At 37.6% G+C, this 21,130-nt stretch overlaps 1 protein-coding gene and 1 long non-coding RNA gene across 7 annotated transcripts in view; both read right to left on the bottom strand.

Moving 5' to 3' along the window:
- chka (choline kinase alpha) overlaps positions 1 to 21,130 on the bottom strand; it is a 51,618-nt gene that overhangs the window by 18,167 nt on the left and 12,321 nt on the right. For 4 of the 6 annotated variants that reach the window (XM_073049597.1, XM_073049599.1, XM_073049598.1 and 1 more), the window contains one exon: positions 14,390 to 14,446. In XM_073049597.1, the coding sequence (XP_072905698.1) occupies positions 14,390 to 14,446 (57 nt within the window). Of the gene's footprint in view, positions 1 to 14,389; positions 14,447 to 20,559; positions 20,671 to 21,130 lie in introns of all 6 variants that reach the window. The other 2 variants (XM_073049603.1, XM_073049602.1) reach the window with 1 other exon arrangement.
- On the bottom strand, positions 6,022 to 11,090 carry LOC140729627 (uncharacterized). Its single transcript, XR_012099374.1, has 2 exons — positions 9,704 to 11,090; positions 6,022 to 6,364 (listed from the first exon to the last, which is right to left on the bottom strand). It is a non-coding gene; the product is annotated as an uncharacterized lncRNA (long non-coding RNA).

Genomic DNA, 21,130 nt, shown 5'->3' with positions numbered 1-21,130 from the left:
GGTGCAGAAGGGTGAGGGTCAAGAGGGTGGAGAGGGACACAGAGAGAGCAGAAAAAATGAGAGCCACTACATACAACACTCCTGTGTTGAGAATCCAACACAAATCCAACAATAAATTGGCCCACGGCTGATTAACTATGCCCTCCAAGTCAATGGTAACCATAGAGACTGAAAGGAATTCCAGTGAGGTCAAAGCCAGGGTTGACAGCTAGGATCTGCTACCATACCAATACTAGAAGCCTGTAAAAACAAAGCTTAGTTTTGAAGGATTACACAGCAAACCTCTGAAATAACTGGTAAAGGCAATAATGCAGAAGCAACTGAAGCCCGGTTCCATCACAGTAACTAGCCTTGAAAGACCTTTCCAAGCATATCGATGCAGTTATAAAGAAGGCATGACAGCGACTATACTTCATTAGGAGTTTGAAGAGATTTGGTATGTCAACAAATACACTCCAAAACTTCTATTGATATACCGTGGAGAGCATTATGAGAGACTGCATCACTGTCTGGTATGGGGGGGGGGCACTGCACAGGACCAAAAGAAGCTGCAGAGGGTTGTAAATTTAGTCAACTCCATCTTGGGTACTATCCTACAAAACACCCTGGACATCTTCTCAGAAAGGCAGCATCCATTATCGAGGAGCTCTAGCACCCAGGGAATGCCCCTTTTCTCACTGTTATCATTAGGTAGGAGGTACAGAAGCTTGAAGACACACACTCAGCGATTCAGAAACGGCTTCGTCCCCTCTACCAACCGATTCCTAAATGGACACTGACCCCTTGAACACTCTCACTTATTAAATATTTCTGATTTTTGCACCATTTTTAATCTATTTAATATGCATACTGTAATTGATGTATTTTTTTTTCTTTCTTCTCTATTATGTATTGCTTTGAACTGCTGCTGCTAAGTTAACATATTTCACGACACATGTCGGTGATAATAAACCTGATTCTGAATTTAAGAGACTGGTTTAGGTCATTTCAGATCACTGCTATAAATTATGCTAACCTCTCTTCTCCAGTTACTAAATTTTAAATTAACCTTTTCACATTCCCAGATTAGTATGCAGATCCATCTGAAATACTTCATGAATTCGTTCTCTGCAATATTACTGTCCAGTCTATGCAGGTTAAAGGCTGCTCCATTACCCTTGTTACTTGCAACTCTTATTTCCTGACTTAGTTACTACTGCAGAGCTGGCTGCTGTTGCCCTCCACTCTCTGCTCTACATTCCACCTCAGGCCAACGAGAGGCAAGCACTGGAGGAGCCGAGCAATGTAATGAGCAGGCACAAAACTGCTCAACCTAATGCCCTTCTCATCATTATGGGAGATTTCAACCAGGCCAGATCAAAGAAATCTGAGCAACTACTACCACCAACCTATCAACTGTGGAACTAGAGAAGCCAACACACTTGACCACTGTTATTCAACTGTCAAGAATGTTTATCACGCCTTCCCACACCCACACTTTGGAAAGCCTGATCACCTGGCTGTGCTCGTAGCCCCAGCATATAGACAAAGACTAAAGGCTGCTGCACCAGTGGTGAAGACCAAGAATAAATGATTAAGGGAGGCACAGAAGCATTTACAGGACTGTTTTGGGTCGGTGACTTGGAGAATATTCAGGGATTCATCTTTGGATCTGAATGAATATGCCACAGTTGTCACTGACTTCATCGAGACCTGTGTGAATGAGTGTGTGCCTTCAAGAACTTACAGGCCATACCCAAACCAAAAGCCATGGAAGAACCAGGAGATCTGTAGTCTGCTGAGGGCTGGATCTGTGTCATTCAAGACTAGTGATCCAGATCTATACAAGGTCCAGGGACAACCTACAGAAGACTATTTTAAGGCTTAAAAAAAAAGTTCCCATTGAAGAGACGGAATCAGATGCACGTCAGCTCTGGCAGAATTTGCAACATCATGAATGGTTGTGATGGCTCATCTTCACTACCAGATGAGCCGAATGCCTTCAGTGCATGCTTTCAATTTGCCTGTCACAATAGGTCTACAGTTGATGCAATCTCACTGGCTCTCCACTCAGCCTTCAACACCATCATATCCATACCCTCAGTTCTAATCAACAAGCTCCAAACTCTGGGCATCTATACCTTCTTCTGCAACTGGACCCCTGACTGGGAGACTACAGTCTGTGTAGATCAGAAATAACATCTTCACTTCCTGTACAATCAACACCGTCAACCTCAAGCATGCGTGCTGAGCCCACTGCTCTACTCTCAACACCCACGACTGTTTGGCCTGGCACAGCTCAAACTCCATGTGTAATTTTGCTGATGATACATCAATTGTTGGCAGAATTTCAGATTGCGATGGACAGCAGGAACGAGATACATCAGCTGGATAAGCAGTGCTGCAGCAACAACCTGGCACTCAACATCTGTAAGACAAAGAAGCTGTCTGTGGACTTCAGGAAGGGGAAGTTGAAGGAACACACACCAGATCTAACTGAGGGATCAGCAGTGGAGAGGCTGATTAGGTTCAAGTTCCTGGGTGTCAACACCTCCGAAGATCTGTCCTGGGCCCAATATATTGATGCAATTACAAAGAAAACACAACAGATTATATTTCATTTGGAGTTTTTGGAGATTTGGTATGTCACCGGAGACACTGGCAAATTACTACAGATGTACATGGAGTGCATTCTAAATGGCTGCATCTCCATCTGATATGGAGTAGCCATTGCACAGGATCAGAAAAAAAACTGCAGAAAGTTGCAAACTCAGCCATCTCCATCAAGGGCACGAGACTCCCCAACATCAAGGACTTCAAGAGGCAAAGTCTCAAAAAGGCAGCATCCATCATTAAGGACCCCCATCACCCAGGACATGCTTTGTAAAAAAAAAAGCTACCATCAAGGTGGTACAGGAGCCTGAAGACACACAATGTTAAAGGAATAGATTCTTCCCCTCTGACCAGCGATTTCTGAATGGCCAATGAACCCATGAATACTACCCCAGTTTTTTCTCTCTTCCCCCCCCCCCCCTTTTTTGCACAACATTTATTTTTATGTACTTATTGTAATCTATAGTTTTTTTTAAATTGTGTATTGAAATATACCGCTGCCACATAACAAGAAATTTCAGGACATACGCCAGTGATATCAAACCTGATTCTGGTTCTGTCTATTCTTCAAAGCTGTTTACTAGTTTCCTGATTATCTAGTTTTGATCACAATTTCTTTTGCTGTTGTGGCATTATTTTGGACATTGGACAGAACATGAAGCTATGCAGTTGCTATGGCGAAGGCACAATTGACTGCACTGAGGCCAGGGCATGGGGCTCTGCAATGGAACTTTGCCCTGGTGACTAAGCCTTGTAGCCTACGTGCATGACTGCAATGCTTCCAAGTCAGGGGGAAAATTATCTTAACATGCATGGATTGGTGGCTGCTGTAGTAATCACCTTTAACTTTTCTAACTTGTCTTCATTGCACAGACTGCTGTTTTTTTCATAATTCTCACTTTCACTGCAATACTCCAATACAAGACTGTTCATCTCATTCCTCATGTATTTACAATCTGTGCTGGTTGCTATATATTGTGCTTCTTTTAATCACAGCCTCGTAAAAATACACATCTGCTGGCTTCGCACTTCAAGAACGTCTTGTCTGGCTGACTGATTGAGCCAAAAGGAACCCAAGTACTGTGTCAGGCTGAAGTATCAAGCAAAATACAAGTACTCAGGCTATAGCCGTTTTTTATACACCAAATAATTGGCTAGAAACAATCTAACAAGTCCTAAAATAAAAGACAAAATAAATTACATATTATTGCATAAATAATACTTCAAAATGGAGTGATCCTAACTATACATAAATTACTGACTGCTCATTTCAAAAGAAAATGTGTAGAATTCTCATGCTATTCTCATCATCATAACATTCAACAATTGAGAGCTACTTGTCAAGAGAAGGAGATCCAAATATATTGTGTCACAGGAAGTACCTGAGAAAATGGAAATACAAGGCACAATGCTACGAACTTCTGAAAACTTTAATTACCCGGTTACTAATTCTTACATTATTAATAATGCATAGTGGTATTAAAACATAAAATTTTAAAAATAATTTGGTAGCAACAATTTGAAACTTATTATTGCCAGTTATTCACAGCGATGCACATAACTCTGCACATTTTTCCACAGTATCTACTTGTACTCAGTGTTTTTCCATTGTGGTTTATTGAAGCAGAATAAATGAGATTTTGTGTAAACATTATTAATTCTCCATGGATTCACAGGCTCGACACAAATGAGATCTGAAATGTTCCACAGAATATGCTACCCTGAAGCAATTAATACTGTCCAATTCTTAACTGAAATATTTCAAAGTTTTAGCCTAGTTATAATGCAAATATACAAGTCTGGAAAATTACCAGAGATTTATCAGAACAGTGAATTCCAAATGTTGAGCATGACTTCACTGAAACCACAATGAAACTCTGCTAATATGTATGGACAAATATCTTAAGTAATATTTAAGAAAACTTTCATACATGACCCTGTTTTCGAAATGCCTGTGAAAAATCATTAATAATAAATTGGAGTTTACAACTCATTTTTATTTAAGCAAATACTAATTGCTAAAATAAAAATACTGCCTATTTCTGCTGATCTTTCCATTCATGGATATCAATTTTAGTGGTGGTTGGTTTGGCTAGACAAATGATTAAAATGAGTACATTTTGAATTTTAATTTTTTCCACACAAAAAAAAATCCGACTCAAATTTACCACGTCAACAAGTTCTAGAGGAAAAGAATGAAGCTTAATCAACTTAATCAATGTTTGATCAAATTAAGAACCACGTTCAAGAAATATAATCATCTAACAACATTTTTTTCTAATATCCTGCCACAGAAAGAGGCAATGAGTCTGGGGTGTGGTAAGCTAGCACATTCCAAACTCCCAATTGTCTAAAATTTATTTTGAAAAGTTTGCCTTAGATGAGAAATAGATGATACAAATTTCACACTGGAGTTATTACTTACAAAATTATCATTAAACCTGAATGCAAGATGACAAGGTTGTTTTGATTATGTAAAATTAGCCCTTAAAATACTTCCTTCAACATCCAGAAACTATATAGTAACACTCAGCAACTAGTTTATTAAACTGATAGCCTCACTGTTTGCAGGCAAGCTGCATATTGTGCTTCAAATGTTGACAATTCAGACCAGCACCGTTGGTTACCTCAAGATCACTTACAAAAGGTACTTTGGGAATCAATGGAATTTCAAAATTCCACAGCCATAAAGTTGGCTAGAGAATCCATCCACTTATTAAAGTACAATACATAAATGTTAAGCTTTTATCAGTTCCAATGAAAGCTGAGTAGCCTGAAACGATTCTCTATCAAAGCCATCTGACTTTCTACACATCTTCAACATTTTGCTTTCTGATTGTTATCAGTGGCTCAAAACTCCACTGAGTGTATTCTACAGTGGCTTGCGAAAGTTTGGGCATCCCTGGTCAAAATTTCTTTTACTGTGAATAGCTAAGTGAGTAAAAGATGACCTGATTTTCAAAAGGCATAAAGTTAAAGATGATACATTTCTTTAATATTTTAAGATTACATTTTTATTCCCATCTTATAGTCTCAAAATAACAAAAAAGGAAAAAGGCCCGAAGCAAAAGTTTGGATACCCTTTATGGTCAGTACTTAGTAACACCCCCTTTGGCAAGTATCACAGCTTGTAAACACTTTCTGTAGCCAACTAAGAGTCTTTCGATTCTTGTTTGGGGGATTTTCACCCATTCTTCCTTGCAAAAGGCTTCTAGTTCCGTGAGATTCTTGGGCTGTCTTGCACGCACTGCTCTTTTGAGGTCTATCCACAGATTTTCGATGATGTTTAGGTCGGGGGACTGTGAGGGCCATGGCAAAACCTTCAGCTTGTGCCTCTTGAGGCAGTCCATTGTGGATTTTGAGGTGTGCTTAGGATCATTATCCTGTTGTAGAAGCCATCCTCTTTTCATCTTCAGCTTTTTTTAAAAAAAAAAACAGACGGTGTGATGCTTGCTTCCAGAATTTGCTGGTATTTAATTGAATTCATTCTTCCCTATACCAGCAAAATGTTCCCCGTGCCACTGGCTGCAACACAAGTCCAAAGCATGATCGATCCACCTCCGTGCTTAACAGTTGGAGAGGTGTTCTTTTCATTATATTCTGCACCCTTTTTGCATGCCAATACATCTCCAATGTACATAATAGAAATCAGTGAGTTAAAGGACAAGATTTGCTTTTACTTCCCAATAAAACACTACATCCATCCCTTTTACTCAATACCACATGGGCACCATCCCATTCTCTACTCTGGCACATCTGTTCCAAGGTTCAGCTGAAAGAAACAAAAACAAAGGCAGCTGTGTATCTGTTCCAAGGTTCAGCTGAAAGAAACAAAAACAAAGGCAGCTGTGTATAAACGTTATACTTTAGGGATGTATTCTTTCCAAAATTAACTGCTTAATTCAGCACCACTATAACTTTCATACTCTGCTTCTGACTATTAAATGGACTCTACCTATTCAATGGAAAATGTATATGGATTTCTGGTTTTAAAAAAATCAGTTGAACATTGGCACATGGTACAAATAAAATGTTGATAGATCTTGTATAAAATAATTTATTATGGAATAACTTGCGTTTTTGTAACATTCTTCTTCACAGGTCAAGCAACAATAACCAACTAAAGATGCGAATGCATCTGAAATCCATAATCCATGCAGGATTTCACCAATGTGCTGATTTAACAAGAAATTATGCAGCTCTAATACCCATGTGAACAAAAAAGTATTTTCATACTCTTTTCAATTACGTAATTCTCTCTATTCAGCCACTCATTCTGCCTACATTTCTGAACATTTGAAGTAACTCCATTTCTTTCATTTTATTTAGTATCACTTCCCTGTCCAAAGTTTCTGAAATCAAGAATAGTTTTTGGGCTAAGTTATCTCATTTCTGCATTTATTTTGTTCCCTAAGATACCTTATTCATGATTACTGCCAAAAAACCACCAGATTTGGAATTCAACCTTGAAAACAGTACAATCCTTTGCCAGTTCTCTATTAGTATGCTGATAAAAATAAGAAATTTGTATCTAGTTCAAAATGTGATGTGAGCTGCACACAAATTTGTATTTATATCAATGTACAAATAGACAAAGTATACAAAGTATATCAATAGTGTCAATTAGTCAATGATTCTTAAATGAATACATTTCAAGGTGCTTTCAACAAAAGTTCTTACATTCTGTTCATCAACATCTTTTTCTAAATAGTATAATTATTTTCTGGAATTAATTATGCAAATGATTTTGCTTTTAATGGCTCAATGAATAAAAGTAACAGCAAACCACAGCAACAATGTGCCATCTGCAAGGGATTCCAAGGTTGATCTCTGGTCTGACTTGAATGATCAGAGCCGATCAGCTTGGATGACTACAGCAGCACTCTGTTGCCCTAGCTGTCCTTAATTTGAAAGGTGGGTAACTAATCTTAAAATAAAATAAATCATAATCCACATTAATGTGCATACCATGTTCATGAGACTGAAGTCTGATATTTGCTCATAACTGAAATGTTCCATTCACTCTGCACTGTTGAGCAACAGTAGGAATTTAAAAAAAACACCAAGTACAAAACAATAGTGTCGTTCTTCTGTGCTGACATTGGTAGGCCGTCCAAAGATCCCCATCACTTCCACCACCAATTCTAGGGCCACGCATCTCCAGTGTGGGAGGTGGAAGCTGACTTACCTGTGGTAACTAGCTAGTTGGTGTCAGCCACCAAGATGGATCTGATGGTACTCCAACGGAGTCACAATTGCACTGCTAGGTCTATTCCTGACAATGGCATCACAGCAGCAGTGTTTGTTCCTACAACACCTTCTACCTCCCACCTGATGGCATGAACATTGACTTCTCTATCTTCCGTTAATGCCCCTCCTCCCCTTCTTACCCCATCCCTGACATATTTAGTTGTTTTTTTCTCTCTCTCTGCCTGTTCTCCATCTCCCTCTGGTGCTCCCCTCCCCCTTTCTTTCTCCCTAGGCTTCCCGTCCCATGATCCTTTCCCTTCTCCAGCTCTGTATCACTTTCGCCAATCACCTTTCCAGCTCTTAGCTTCATCCCACCCCCTCCGGTCTTCTCCTATCATTTCGCATTTCCCCCTCCCCCACTGCTTTCAAATCTCTTAGTATCTTTCCTTTCAGTTAGTCCTGACGAAGGGTCTCGGCCCGAAACGTCGACAGCGCTTCTCCCTATAGATGCTGCCTGGCCTGCTGTGTTCCACCAGCATTTTGTGTGTGGTGTTTGAATTTCCAGCATCTGCAGATTTCCTCGTGTTTGCTTTTCAGAAGAAACATCTGGCTCCCTCAAGGCTATTGTTAGAGATAATCACCAACACTTTTCAGTAATACTGCTCTTGTAGCCACACTAAGCAGATTTCAGTGAGGACTTACATACTGATATACAAACATCCTTCCTTGCTAAATTCAGTTAGGAGAAAAGCTGCCTAAATTCTGAATGAATACGGCCTCCTGTTGTGAATGCTGCTTCTCTTTCTTTCCACATCGTCCTATGCTGTATGCCCTCCCTCAATTACCTGGTCATGCATTACAAAGGATATGCCTACTCGGGCACTACACTATTTTTATGCAGATAATTCAAAATCAGAAAAAAAAACTCATGACCTTCCACTCAACCCCTTGTAATATTTTGCAACTGGAAACCAGTTATGAGTGAATCAAAACGATGTTCACTCTCGTGCATGTCACATCACTGGGGTCTCCAATCATGAGGCAACTAGATATAATCTCCAGTCAAGATGCTGCTGTCGAGGCACTCTCCTGTGTGCACTCTGAGAAGCTAGCACTTGTAATAAACAGAGTGAAGCTGACGTGCTGCCAACAGGAGTAACACGTCACCACAGATAAATCAGCTTCAACCTCTTAGCTGGAGATGCACTGCCCTGGAATCATTGGCAGAAATGATCGAAATCTCCACACTCTTTTTCAAGGGCTTCGTGTTTCCCAAATTTCACAAAAGTAATTAATTTGTAGAACATAAAAAATACAGCACAGGAGCAGAACTCTTCGCTCACAATGTTGTGCCAAAAAGTTAGCAACCGAATGTGCAAATAAATTAATCTCTTCCATCAACACCACAACCACATTTTCTACTTCCTGGATATGTGTGTGCCTATCCAAGACACTTGAACACAACTACTGTTATTTGCCTCCACTTCTCCAGGCAGCACATTCCAGGCACCAACTTTACTCCCCGCCAAAAACTTTCTCTGCACATCTCCTTTGAATTGATCTCCTCTCACTGTAAATGCATACCCTCTGATATTAGACATTTGAGCTATGGAAAAAGGTACTGGCTGTCTGCTTTATTTATGTCTCTTATAATCTTAGAAACATCCATCACATCTCCCCTCAGCTTCTACTCCAGAGAAAGCAACCCAAGTTTATCCAGCCTCTCCATATGGCACATGTAACATCTATTAAACCTCTTCTGCACCCTCTCCAAGGCCTCCACACAACGGAGCAAGCAGAACCAAATGCAATATTCCAGATGCTACTTAACTACAGTTTTATAAAGCTGCAACGTAACTTTCTGACTCTTCAACTCAGTTACTTGACTAATAAAGGCAAGCATGCCATATGCCTTCCTTACCATCCTTTCAATCTGTGTGGCCATCTTCAAGGAGCTACAGACTTGGATCCCAATTCCTTAGAGAAAATCCTAGTTACTTCTTACAAAATAAAAACCAAAATAATTAATCATTTTGATCTGATGTGCTAATTTAAAATCTATTATAGTTTCAGCAGTAGATAAGCTGAAGCAAGAACAGAGAAAGTCAATACAGCAGAAATAGAACTAGGTAATTGTAGTGACAAAAGGGGTCAGCCATTCAGCTCAGGGTGAAATATAAAGCCAAGGCTGAAAACAATCATGGGCACTAAGTGCAGAGAGACAGAAACCGAGACAGAAGTCCAAAGAGAAGATTGTGCGACAAAAACAGAAAGTGAAACTGGATTCATCTCAACAAAGTGTTTAAAATCAGCTACTTTTTAGTTTTTATAAAGTAACTTCTACATTTTGAATTAGTTTGATGATTGTGTTTGTAACTGACACTTGACATTTGTGCAAACTTTAACAATTTTATATTAAAATTTTAAATCTATAATGATTCTAAATATTAACTCAAAGGCCTTGAAGACCTATTCCCTGGTTGGGGAAAAACCCAACAACTCCAAATTAATGGGAAATAAACAACTGGTAGTGATAGGATCAAACTTCTGTATTTAACTTTTCTAGAAATTTCTTTAAACAGATACAAAAACAACTGCAGCAGAATATAATGATTGAAGTACTTCCAAAATTTCCTAACAAGGTATAAATAGGAAAGAGAATTCAGCAGCAGAGCCAAATGGAAAGGAAATTACATCATAAAATGGAGAAGAACATGAAGTAGAACAACCATTTACTATCACAAATCATTTTGATAACTGAAGCAAGCAAATTGTGTCAGTGTAATACTTAACAAAAATGTAGAAATCCACACAATACTACTATTGACACAAGTGTAACAGTAAGAGTATGGTTTCTATGTTTAGAATTATTGATGTCCACAGGATCCATTATTGATATTACTGTGGCAACAGCTTACTCTGTTGTAGTAAATTACCCCATCAAATATTAACCCTGCAGTGTCCTTTTACAATTCAGTTGAAATGTTGCAATTGCTGACTTGCAAACAAGTAGCAATTTTCTAATTATACAGTAACAAGCTACTATATAATTTGTTTATTAAATCAGATTAACACAGCTGTATGCCATTGCTGTCTGTATGACCAAATAAGAAAGTAACACAAGAACCTAGGGTCCAATGGTATTGGTCCGTGGCATAAAAAAAATTGCGAATTCCTGGGCTGCTCCAACATGCACTGCAAGCAGAAAGATTTTTTGTTAAAAAATGAAAAGCAACCATTGTTTTATTGTACAGAGGTCCAGAATCAGCCATGATTGTACTGCACTGCTCCAACATACAGTACGATTGTGGCTGAATCTGCACCTCTATAATAAAACTTACTAGTTGCTTTCCATTAAAAAAGCAATTCTTCCTACTTCAGTGCATAATCTCAACTTCACCTTCTTCTGCAGATTCTTATCCATTTTGTGCATTAATTCTACACTTCTATTCCCATCCCTACTGCCAAATTAGTAACAAAAAAAACCTAACTAGCTTACTTCAGATAACACTATTTGCGAGACAAGTGCCAGAAAGTGCATTTGCTAGCTGACAATAGATGATGCCATTATCTCTTTCATGGGAGAATCCCACCCACACTGCTGAACATGGACAGACTATGCTCTACGGCTATGCTGGTCCCAAGAACACTTAATCAGCAGCAACTGCATAGGGTCAGAAATGAAGGGATTATGAACTCGGGTCACAGTAGCCTCATTTTTTCCCCAAAGGGCTCCTGACAAATAGGTTCTATACAAGTAAAAAATTACAGGGATTAATTTAATTAACAAACCAAGAGACACCAATTAATGGTTCATTACTTTCAGCTTAATGCATTTGGTGTTGAATTGCATTAATAATACTGGTTCCAAATTGCAAACTTCATTCAATTCCTGTTACTAAACAAACATTGGACACCATACATTTTGATAGGAGATACCAGAAAAATGATCCTACACAATGTCACACCAAGAACTGACCATGGATAGGATCTTAGCAGGGACTGGATAGAAACACAAAACCAAAAATCACTTCAATGCTTGATTCATGCAGAAAATGGGTTCAGATAAATTTTACCTCATCTAATTTTTTGCCACAAATTAGAAAAGAGCCTGTTTTTCCTCATATTCTCACCTTGTTTTGCATTATCTGGAAATCTGTTTATAGTACTGTCATTTCATCCAGGTCATAGGACTTGATTAATAAAACATGAGGAGGACAAGGCTTCCAGACCTCTTGGTCATGCTAATAGTGGCCCAACGCTCACGTGGGTGCCAACATCAGAAAGATCTCAATTCCTACTATTTTGTTTATTTACTTAATCACTTATCAGTGCTAGTGTTTTATCTAATCAAACTGCTGCACAGATAAAAGTAGCTTTTATATCGTGGCCTATCAAAAGTCTTTTGAAAATTAGGAGTTTTTAAAAAGTTCTCTTTGGTGCAAAACTAAGTAACTGGGATTCAATCTGCTGAGGAGGCATGGAGTAAATCGCACAATTCAAAGATCACTTCTAATGATAATAATAATCATCATCATCATCATAATAATTGGCAGGACAATGGGGTTGAGAGGGATAATAAGTCAGCCATGATGGAATGGCAGTACAAACTTAAAGGGCCAAATGACCCAATTCTGCTCCTAGACCTTATGGACGTACACCACTTTACATTCTTATGGCAGGCACCATGCGGCTTCACAAATAGATAGTCAATTCATTGTAAATTAGGTTCAGTTTGATACCGTGGATCATTCCTCACTTAAAAAGGGACACAAGACTATCTAAGTCTTTTCCATAATTCCTCCGAGGCATCTCTGTTTCAATACTTTAATGGCATGGTAGGCCATGGATTGTGCATAAGTACGGGAAAAGGCCCTAGAAGAATATACAAACCGGCAGGAGAGCTTCAGCAGCCTTAAATTCCTTGTCCTTAACACATCGGATGACCTGCCCTGGGCTCAGCACACAGATGCAAGGAAAGCACGCTAGTACTTTTACTTCCTTAGGAGATTAAGGAGGTTTGGCTTGTCACTGAGCACTAATATACTTCGACAGATGTACTGGAAGTGTCCTGACTGGTTGCATCATGTTCTGGTACAGAAATGTGAATGTGCATCTACGTAAAAAGCTGCAGGGAGTAGTGGACTCTGCCCAATACATCATGGGCACATCCCTCCCACCATCAGCTGTATCACAGGAGGCACTGCTGCAAGAAAGCAGCACCCAATAATCAAAATCAAATTTATTATTACCAACTTATCTGATGTGAAATCTGTTGTTTTGCACCAGCAGTACAGTTGAAAGACTTAAATTACTGCAAATTACAAAATAAATAGTGGAAGATAAAGGAATTATTAGATAGTGTTCATAAATCATTCAGAAGTCTGATGACAAAAGAGGAAACTGTTCTTGAATCGTTGAAGATATAGATTTTCAGGTTCCTGCACCTCCTCCCCAAAGGCAGCAATGGGAAATGGGCATGTTCTGCGTGGTAAGGTTAATAATGGATGCAGCCGTTCGGGCCATGCCATTCTCTCTTAGCTATCACACCACCAAGTTTAAGAACAGCTACTTCCCTTCAACCATTCAGTTCTTAAACCAACTAGCAGAACCCTAATCACTACAGTTTAGTACTATGGCATCATTTTGCACTAAAATAAACCTCGATTTCTTTCCTGGTAAAAATGGTGTATCATTCATGTTTATGTTTTTCTTGTGAATGCTTTTATATAATATTACCTACCTGCTATTCGGTGGCAAGTAAGTTTTTTTATTCATATAACCAATTCTACGTCAGAAACTTTACAACTAAAGAAACTGTTTAAGGGGAAGTCAAATAATTCACTCAGCACCGAAGGCCTCTGTTGGTCAGGGTTGACCATGGATATGGTGTCCTAGCTGTTGAGATACACAAGCCGAGGAAGTATAATATGGAGAGCAAGCTGCTACCCATGTAGCAAGCTCTCACTCTCCACACATCTCAGGAACCCAAAGGAACAGCAAAGACTGACACAGTTTGGCATTAGCAACATCACAGAAGTTGCCAGTCAGAGTTGACCTCAATCTAGGACTGCATTAGGGACTCCAGCTTCAGATTTCCCACCCACCCCCACCCCCCAAGGTTTACTCCTGAAGCCCTCCTCCTGAGCGGGTACAGCAGCAAGGCAACAAAGGTTTGAAATCAGTTTTCCTTCTCCTAGATGAGTTACCAACCTTGGCTGATGAGCTCCATCTACCCGAAAAACTAGCTAATGAGCGAACTGCTTAAGTTGATAAAGAGTGGAAGGTGTGAGCTTAACCTGGAGCATGTTGAAATAATTGTCCTGAAATACAAACGTGTGTTTCAGTATTTAGCTAGCCAAAGTCAAGGCAGACAACTTTAGAAATGGCACGGATACATGTGGTGGGACACTCATCTCATGTTATTTAGTTCAGCCACAGGTCTTTGCCAAGAAGAATGAGGAATACACTGGGTTTGGAAACAGTTGTGACGGAAACAAAAGGAAGTAGTTTACTTTTCCCAGCATTTAGCTGGAAGGAAAATTCCACTTCATTTACAAATGTATTATTAATATCTTAAGCTAATACTAAATCAAGATAAACTCACCCGAACATTAAATCCATCCTGGTTATTCTGTTTGGTCTCCCCTGTATTACAGGTCATCTATCAACAAGACAGAAGGCAACATTTTTTTTAAACCAAAAAAAAGTACAGAGGGAATGCAAGCTCCATTATGAACTGGTCCTCTCCTTACCCCATAAAAATCACAAATACCTTTATTAAAGCCAACTGAAGACCCAAAAATCCAAAACTAATGCCAACGTACAAACATTTGCCACCAGACACAAATGGAATTTGGGAATTTTGCAATAGTAGTGCCATATTGGTCTAAGCCAGGTCCATTGCAGGAAAATAAGAAAACTGTCAGTATTTGCAATGTTTTACTGTCAGTACTTGCATAGTTTCCATAGAATGTTAAGGCAGCAGCACTTGCTATCAGAGAGTACACACTACAAACAAAGGGTGTGGAGGGTTGGGTGAAAGATCACATTTTAAAATGTTAAAGTTTCAAAAATTAAATAGAACAAGACATTCTTATTAAATGTTTGTTACAGCAGAGAGAAGGTATACATATACCTATGGACAATAGAAACTGATAAATGGAAGTTTAAACAGACACATACAAAGCAAGTACATAGACTGAAAAAGTGTATGGAGATACATAGACCAAAATAAGGGAAACATTTTGCTAAACTATACTATTTACTTTTACATTACAGTTATCATTTATAAAAACAAAATTGTTGAAGTATATGATAAAGATAAGCAAGAGGAGAGACTTGGATGAAAATGGAGGTGGTTTAATGTTTGCAGACAACACAAAACCAAGATGAGTTGTGGGTAGTGAAGGTTGTCAAAGAACATAAATCAGTTGGAAATTTGGAGAGAAATGGCAAATGGACTTTTATGCAGGCAAGTATGAGGTGATGCATTTTTGGAGCTCAAATGCAAGTACATAGTAAATAGCAGAAACTTTAGGTGCATTGAACTACAGAGGGATCTTGGGATTGAACACCCTAGCTCTCTGAAAGCGGCAGCCTAAGTGTCAGGATGGTAAAGATAGCATATAACATGCTTATCCTCATTAGTCATGGCATTGAGTATAAAAATTGACAAGTGACGCTGAAAACATACAACTTTGATTTGGTTTGGCCACATTTGTAGTAGTGTGTGTAATTTCTGGTTGCCACACCATAGGAAGGAAATGGAGGCTTAGCAGCAGAGGGTACAAAAGAATATGTTGCCTGGATTGGAGTATTTGGTATAGGTTGGACAAACCTGGGATATTTTCTCTGGAGCATTAGGGACTGAGTGACCCAATTTAAGGTTTAGATAGGTAGATAATCATTTTCCCAGGGTGGAAATATGAAATATTAGAAAGCATAGCCTTAAGGTGAGAAGAGGAAGTTTAAAGGAGATGAGCAAGGTAAGGTTTGTTTTTATGTAGAATACAGCAAGTGCCTGGAACACACTGCCAGAGGAGGTGGTATAAGTAGATATAACAGCTATGTTTAAAATGAATTTTAGACACACATGAACAGGCAGAGAATGAGGGAGTACAAAGCACATGCAAGCAGATAGGATTAGTTAGATTGGCATCATGGTCCGCACAGATAACGGTGGGCCAAACGCCCTGCGCGTGTGCAGTACTGTATTATGTTCATCAAATCTATAAACATCACCTGGAATATATCTCAATCCACAGGAACAGTATAAAAGCATGATTAATTAAGAATTTGAGATTTATTCAAAACCAGTTTAATTAGGTATTTGAAATTTATTCAAAACCATTAACTGGAAGGCCATGCAAAAAAAAAAAGCTTACTTTATGGTTTTGCATTATCAAGTGGAAAGGAAAAAAAAATCAGTCTGATGGAGACAACAACAGCCAGGCTGTTGAGCTTTGGACATTTCAGAAATGCCAGAAAATTGAATAAATTAACACAAATTGTAAAGAGCAGTTAAGAATAGACCAGCTTGACTTCTCTACCAAAATAGGTTTTGATAGAGAGGCATTTTGTGCAAGATTTGTTAGGCTGGGGCATATTTGATGTTCTGGCAATCTTTCATTTTTCAAAATAAACAAATTATGTTTTGAAAAATAAAAGTAAGATTTACTGTATATTTGCAATGATTCAGTAATTCTAACTATTCTCTGGGAAGCACATAGCTTTTCAAACAAAATCAAATTCTTTTCTTCAAAATACTTTTAATTCCCTTTCTTTTTCTTGAATCATTTTCAAACTGAGTGCAAACTCAGTTTGCTCCCAGGGCTCCAGTGACGCCACATTTGAGTGCCAAGGAGGAGCTGCTCAAGAGCAGCCCAGGCTCTCCAATATAATCTTAGAGAAGGAAATGGTTCTTTTACTTGATAGTGGTTTTTGTTGGGGATTCAAACTGTGTTGGTTCTAAATCCAGCCTCACTATGATGCACCCTTTAACTGGTCAATGCTCTGCACTACATAGCCCATTATTTTTGAAATTTTGTTGTGGAATAATACCTTTAGTACTAAGCCACACTATATTGTTAATGAACATGTTACAAATTTTATGTAAACCAATTTCATAAAAGCTCATGTAGAATTCGATAAAGAAAACTCTTATAAATGAGTAAAATATTTTACCGTAAACTTAACATCCAATAGGTTTTTGTTTACAACTGTAGAAATTGCTGCGATGTCAGAGATCAGATACTGTACCGTGAATCGTGTCTGTCACCTGGAAACCAGAATGCTCAAGGCACGATCGCAAAGGCACGATCGCATGGGCAAGCCTGCAGCAGAGAACATATGCAAGTACAGCCAAGGTGGTATAGAACCCCCATAACATACTCAACTGCACACAACAGACATTCCTGGAAAGACTTACCAGACAATGAAGTCTGAGATCTGGTTTCTTTCACAAAAATAATTGTAAAAGGATTATCATTTTACAAGATATGTTTAAAATTGTATTATTTACTAGCAAACTAATTTTGTTCAGTCAAATTTTACTTGTGTTTATTTAAATTCTTGAGGAATAGCCCATCACATTAGATATGGCTACCTCAGTCTGAAAGGAAGCCAGAGAGATTGCCCAAGGCAAATTAAATTCAAACTATATAATTTTTTTTAAAAACACATGACTTATATTTGAGACATCATTGAGATTATTGGAAAACATCATACTGTTACAAAACAGTTTCCATTTTGTATAAAGGATTGCAACCTGTGTTATACTGTTCTGAACTTTGATATTGTCTGGGATTATCAAAGTTGATTTTTTTTATAAAATACTTCGTGTTTAAATTGAAAATGAGGAATTGTGCACACTCTAACACTACTTTGCATGATGGAACACAGTGGTCAATGGTATAACAAATGAAAGAACAGCAAGAAGAATCATCCAACTCTCCACCACACATTAGCCTCTAAATCACTAAAGAATAGGAATTTACATGCTAAACTTTCCATAATTTTGGGGTAGAAATTACTTGTTGCTAATGATATTTTACCCAAGATACTCAACCTCCTAACTATACAGTTCCACTAGCATCAAAGATGCTAAATAACAATCATTACATATAACTGGCAATCTTGCCTATTCCATGTGAAAACGTGAGACAAATTTCTACACTATTTTTCCTCTGTGACAATCTAATGTTGGTTTTATTGGACAAAAATCTTCTGCAACTCCATGATCACTGTGTCTGGTGTTGGGATACACCACTATTGATCAAATCTTGGCAGTAATCAGGAACAATATAAAATTTGCCCTTTCTAAATAAAGTGCTGATGCCAATAACCCCTTCTTGAAATCAACTAATACCTACATAGATTTGACACTGATTCTGCGATCTAATGCTCTGTATTGATCACTGTTCATTATGAAACTATAAAACAAAGGCTATCCTCAATGTTATTCTGCTAATCAAATAATTACTGGGTTCAGAGATTTACCAATTGAGAGCTGAGATCTCTGGAAGCAAATGCAATTCAGGACCTCAAAGCAACATAACTCACTCACCCTTCAGGACTGTGGATCAAGTCTCATCACACCGCTTCCCCCATCAGTAATCCTCTGCAAGTGCTCAATAAAAACACAAAACTTTTTCATCCTCAACAAAAACTGTAGTAGTCCTATTGCTATCCTATTCCAGACATAAGCAATCAGGACAAAGTGCTCTACAAGCCAACATGTGAATGCAAGTTTCCCATCATTAAAGTTTCCTAATTGCAAATGTTACAAATACTTACATAGCTTCTCAATGTCCGTTTGCAGGTTCCCTAGTTCAAAACTTGGCAACAATTAGTCCAAAGCCACAGGAACAAACAAACTGGCATTGAATTCATGAGAACAGTGTATAATGGATGCTGGGAATACACTACCACTAACTTCATTAAATCAAGGATGTTATCATATACTTTTCTAATTCTCTTAGCTGCCTGTGTCTACATTTTATTTCAAGGCAGACAGAGTAAAGAGATAGCATATGGAGAACAGATCTTCATGCAAAATGACAGAAATTATTTTAATATTCATCATACACTACACTCAAAACAATCACAACAGGGATACTTCCAACATAAGTTGTTGATCTGTAATTGCTTCAAGCCACCAATTATAAATTAAGCATGCAAACACTGAGAAGCTACATTACTGTAAGTAACATTTTTGAGTGTAAAATAACCAAATAAAATCTACTTATTATTTATCTACTGGAGGCTTAACAATACCAGGCACATTGCACATTAAAACTGTGATCAACTTTCATTCTCAGAATTGTGCTCTTCAACTGCAACTTGTTCTATGGGGCATCAACAAAGTGCCCCAGTACTTACCACTGTTTCATAAAAATACTGTATATATGTTTGCATTATTACATTCGCATGCTAGAATGTTCTTTCAATTTACTTTTAAAATTATTACTGCAGGTTACTATTACTTTGCAATCATTATATGAATATTTAGAATAAAGTACACAGCAAATCAGATTTAAGATCAAATTTAGCTATTAGAAAATGTATTTTTATAAACACTGAGCTAAAATGTGTATAATGCCAGAATTTTATAAATATATGAATTCTGTATAAAGTAAAATATTCCATTTATAATTTGATAAAAAGTTTGATATCTCATTAAGTAATAAACATAGCATATTCCACTGTAAAATCCATGGATACATGCAATGTCAGGTGTTTTAAGCCAACTAATCCATGAAGGCTCCAGGTCAAAACCTGCTCTCTGCTGATTCTGCCAATCTAATCTCAAGTGGCTTTATAACAATAGCCCAGATTAAATTTTAAGGGAAGTGGTAGGATATGGTGGGAATGGATCAACTTGGATGATAGAAAGAGTGCAAGATCAACCAGCTTATTGAGAAATATTTTGAAAAATATGTTGGCAAATAGCAAGGATTAGAATTAGGCGCCAGCAAAGAAATGCACCCATCATCCAACTGGGTGTCATCCAACTTTTACCATTTATCATTTGAGTCACGAAATTCCAGCCGTATATTAAATTTGCAATTTAGGAAGTGGGCAAGGAAACTAAGTAAGTTGCATATTCTACATGAACTTCTAAAAATCTAAGCTCAGCCAGACCACATTGCCAACACAAGTTCAAAAAAAGAAAATGGCCACTTGGTAACTGATTGTTAATTTTAAATCAAAATTGAATTTGATTACAAACCAAATATTAAGTTTGAATCTCATTTTAAGTCTTCAATTTATTACTCAAGGATAAAAAGGTGTGTTTTAGATCTTGTATTTTATTTACATTTAAAACAAATTCAGTACTGTTGAAGGACAATCAACAGAAGTGAAATATTTAACTTGAACCTTCCATGTTTAAATTTAAAGTTATTATATAAAGTAACATTATCTTCTGAACATGTTCAACATTTCCTGTTCTCATGAATTTATTTTCACATGTAATTTTTTTCTCCCCTATGGGGCACTTTTATATCAGAAGGCCAGTTTTTTTTTATCATCTTTCTACACCAATATAATTAGCAGAAAGGCAGCAAACCACTGCATTCCCATGCCTCATTCACACTAAGTAGGAATTGTGGTTGGACTGGATTACGAGGGAAGTGTTTTAGCACTGAAACTTAAATTGTGTCTTCTATTAAACAGTCATCCTATTTATAGATTGCTAAGCCCAGAAACTAAGATATTCACTGAAAGGAAATATGAGAACACACCTCTTAGTAATCAAAATATCATTCAGCAAACCTCTAGTAAATTGAAAAATGATAAATATCCTGTTATACAATTAGAACCGCAAGCATACATGCCACGTCATGACAGCTTTGGCACATAAAGTTCTGATACCATCCAGATTTTCTGTAGAGAAACAAAACAGAAAAACTTGTAGAATACTCACTACACGATTCCAGAGAAAATGCAATAAGTCTTGACATGGAATAGAATATGGAGCTGTAATTACAAACTTTGGGTGCATTGACTAGCTATTTTATTGTAATGTTACATTACAAAATGTAAATGGATATTATAACAGTAAAGCTAAATGAAGGTTTTGAGATATTTAACTTTATAAAACTAATGTGCAAAGTACTCAACAACTGAAATGTTTACATAATTATCTCCAATGAAACAACATTCAATAACCAAGTATTAATGTCATCAATTTTCAGTTTAATTTGTGCAAAATTTTAAATTTAATTGTCAGTGCCTTTTTAAAAACAAGGCACTTCCATAAATATCATGCAGTCTAGGATTTTAAAAAAAAAGGAAATCTCTGAAAACCTCATCAGGTCGAGCAGGATCTGTGCAAAAGGTTCAG

This window comes from Hemitrygon akajei, chromosome 6, assembly GCF_048418815.1.
Source record: "Hemitrygon akajei chromosome 6, sHemAka1.3, whole genome shotgun sequence".
Lineage (NCBI taxonomy): Eukaryota > Metazoa > Chordata > Chondrichthyes > Myliobatiformes > Dasyatidae > Hemitrygon > Hemitrygon akajei.
The sequence above is the reverse complement of the archived record's forward strand: the minus strand, read 5'-3'. Positions and strand labels throughout refer to the sequence as shown.